At 38.1% G+C, this 3,337-nt stretch overlaps 1 protein-coding gene across 1 annotated transcript; it reads right to left on the reverse strand.

The window, feature by feature from the left end:
* Positions 1–44: 44 nt before the first annotated feature.
* Positions 45–2,970, reverse strand: LOC112468703 (the record flags this gene model as incomplete). The annotated part of the gene is made up of 3 exons (XM_025037992.1): positions 45–118; positions 1,721–1,797; positions 2,568–2,970. Coding segments are annotated over 3 exons (554 nt in total), but the record flags the coding sequence as incomplete, so codon positions are not given.
* Positions 2,971–3,337: the final 367 nt, after the last annotated feature.

Consider the following 3,337-nt stretch of genomic DNA (forward strand, 5'->3'; position numbering starts at 1 on the left):
TCCAATACCCGATTATCTTCTGGCAAGGCAATGACGGATATTACTTTGGGATTCCTCAGATTGATCCAAGGACAGGCAATCAGCATCCAAAAAAGGTCTCTGCCATGGACTTCTACGCCTACAGAATCATGAGCCGAGTAGGAGATAAAAATCATGTGTTAAAATGTCGTCAGCTGTTCCATCAGTTCGCTGTGGACATGTATGCCAAGATTGAGAGTGAACGATTGCTCTACATCAGGAAGAACCAAAAGAAACTTCGCATGGATGACTTATGTTCATCTTAGAGATGTCGTAGCAAATGATGCCAATCCAAATGACTTAGGAAGATTGATAATTCTACCTGCAACCTACATTGGCAGCCCTAAACTGATGCACGAGTATACGCAGGATGCAATGGCGTATGTCAGAAAGTATGGACGCCCTGATCTCTTTGTGACCTTTACGTGCAATTCTCTATGGCCAGAAATTTAAGGGGTAACGCCACTCTAGTGTTCCCAAAAAAAGCCAATTTTTGATAATTTTTTTCAGAAATACAATAATCACAAATAAAAATCGGTTTAATTCTATTTATTATCTATATATTAAAGTATAAAAAAAATTTTTTTATTAATTATTTATTGCCAAAATGGCGGCGTCAGAGCTATTGCTCCAAAGTGCCTTTTTGCGGAAGGCGTTCAACGGGCGGAATCGAAGTTCCTATAATTTTTGAGCTGGAACAAAAATTCAAAGATTTTTGAAAAATATATAAGTTTTTCTATAGAAGTACCTAGGGGAATTGCGAAATATAATTTTTTGTAAGAATGGTGCATGTTGGAAAAAAGTGCTTCATTTTTCGCTAAAAAATGTCGCACAAAATTGTTTATAAAAAAAGGTTTGTTTAACTTATCGCAAAATCCCTAGGTACTTCTAAAGATAATGTTATTGTAAAGTTTCACTCAAAATTTCAAGTCAATCGGATAAAATATGTTCGAGTTCTGATTCCGCCCGACTTTAAAAAAGCGATTTCGAAAAAAACGCGTTTAAAGTTTCAGACGCTCGAAGCGCGCTCCGAACGCGCCGGCAGACGGATTACGAAAAAGAGATAATAGAGATTTTTCCGAGCTTTGAAACCAAGTGTACCTTATTTCTTTAAAGCATCGTTTAAGAAAAAAAATCGATTTTTTGAAAATTCTAGAGTGGCTTTACCCCTTAAGAGAATCTAGAGACAGGTGAGAAAGCAGTTGATCGGCACGACATTATTGCAAGAGTTTCAACCTAAAAAAAAAAAATGATGAACGTCATAACGAAAGGAGAGATTTTTGGAGAAACACAATGCTGGATGTACACAATCGAATGGCAAAAAAGAGGCCTTCCGCATTTCCATATCCTTATTTGGCTGCGAAAAAAAATCAGACAAAATGAAATTGACATGGTCATTGGTCATATCAGCAGAATTGTCAGATCCCCAACTAGACTCTTTGTTGTTTGATGTAATAAAAAAAAAAACATGCTCCACGGCCCATGTAGTGCACTTAACAGGAAAGCTCCTTGCATGATGGATGGCAAATGCACAAAGAAATATCCTCGGAACCTGCTCCAGGAAACTCAAACAGGACAAGATGGGTATCCTTTGTATAGAAGAAGAAAACCAGAAGATGGTGGATTTACAACAAAAATCAAAATGCGCATTGGCCAAACATAACAGGACGTGGATATAGACAACAGATGGGTGGTAGCATACTCTCCACTGTTGTCCAAAATGTTCCACGCGCATATAAATGTGGAATCTTGCCAGTCTGTAAAAGCTATCAAGCACATCTGCAAGTGTGTAAACAAGGGAAGTGATCAGGCAGTTTTTGGGTTAGAACAACGAAGATATATTGTTGATGAAGTTGAGAATTATCAATTAGGAAGATATATCAGCAGCAACGAGGTATACTTTAATCAAAACATCTGAAAAAAAGTTCCAGCGACGCAAACAAGGAGCTGATGTAAAAGGACATCCAGGAGTAAAATCCATAGATGCTCTTGGGCGTGTATGTGTATACACTGTTCATCCATCAAATGCAGAGTGTTTCTTTTTGAGAATGCTGCTCCACATTATCAAGGGACCATCGCGGCCCGTTGCAACATTGGTTCAGCCTGGAGATCTTTATGACGAGGATCTAAAAATGATGCTTTTTGACGAACTGATATATTTTCCTGTGACTCCATTTGGAAACGAATTGATAACGCCTCTGCTAACGTTTTTGATACGCCTTCAATTCCACAAGAAAGATGATTAGCGATCACAGTTTGAATTACTGGACGTATCATTGATGCTGGAGCTCCGGATAGTACCGTAGTTGCAATTTCAAGTGGTTTGAGAACTGGTATTAAATTTTCAAACATACTCCATTCATCTTCGTTTATTTCTAAATGTTTAGCATGCAAAGGAGTTGTCACGGTTCGATCTCCAAGAACAGCTGTGATAGCACTACGATTCTCTACAAGTCTTTCAGCCATAAGTAAATCTGTATTCCATCGAGTACGAACACTTTGGATTAATTTCTGTTTGAGGTAAGCCTAATTGTTCTTGTTTTTTTTGCTTGTGAAGCAATGACGGAATGATGAAAATGGGAAACAATTTTACTTCCTTTAGCAAGCACGATGGAAATATTATCTTTCTTCAACGCATCTCTCACGGCTAAATTTATCGTGTGTGCTGCACAACTAGAACTGAATCCAACGTTCATCATGCTGTTCACTGCGAGAACAATGTTGCTTGCATTATCATGAACAATGGATACAATTTTGGTGTCAATTTGCCATTCAGCAGCAACATTTTGTAAGCTGTCCGCTAAATTTACCGCCGTATGCCTTTCGCTAAGTTCTTGCATACTTAACGTGAATATTTGTGGCTCCCATACGTTATTTACGATGTGAGCATTCACATTCATATAACTTTCTTGAGATCGAGAAGTCCAACAATCCGTGTCCAGAGCAATAAATCTGCACAAATCTCATGTGCATTGGATCTTTGTTTTTACTTCATCTTCAAGAGCATGTAAACGGCGTAGTACTGTTTGGCTGCATGGGCACTTGTATCCAGGCTCGATTTCTTTCATAAATGTTTTGAAAACAGGACTAGAAGAAAAACTAAAAAGCAGTCGGTTAAATGCGATTAATTTAACTAGTGCCCGTGTAATCTTCTCGCTGCGTTCCTTGCTAACAGATGTAATCTCACGTGCACGTTTTCGTGGTATAGTGTCCGAATCAGTGGAAGAAGATCCTTCGATTGGGTCATCTGTATCTGTGCTGTATTAAAAATAGTATATTATATACATACACATGTGTATATATATGTATATATGTATCT

The sequence above is a fragment of the Temnothorax curvispinosus genome, unplaced genomic scaffold (genome assembly GCF_003070985.1).
Source record: "Temnothorax curvispinosus isolate PA1 unplaced genomic scaffold, ASM307098v1 QBEX01001896.1, whole genome shotgun sequence".
NCBI classification, from domain to species: Eukaryota; Metazoa; Arthropoda; class Insecta; order Hymenoptera; family Formicidae; genus Temnothorax; species Temnothorax curvispinosus.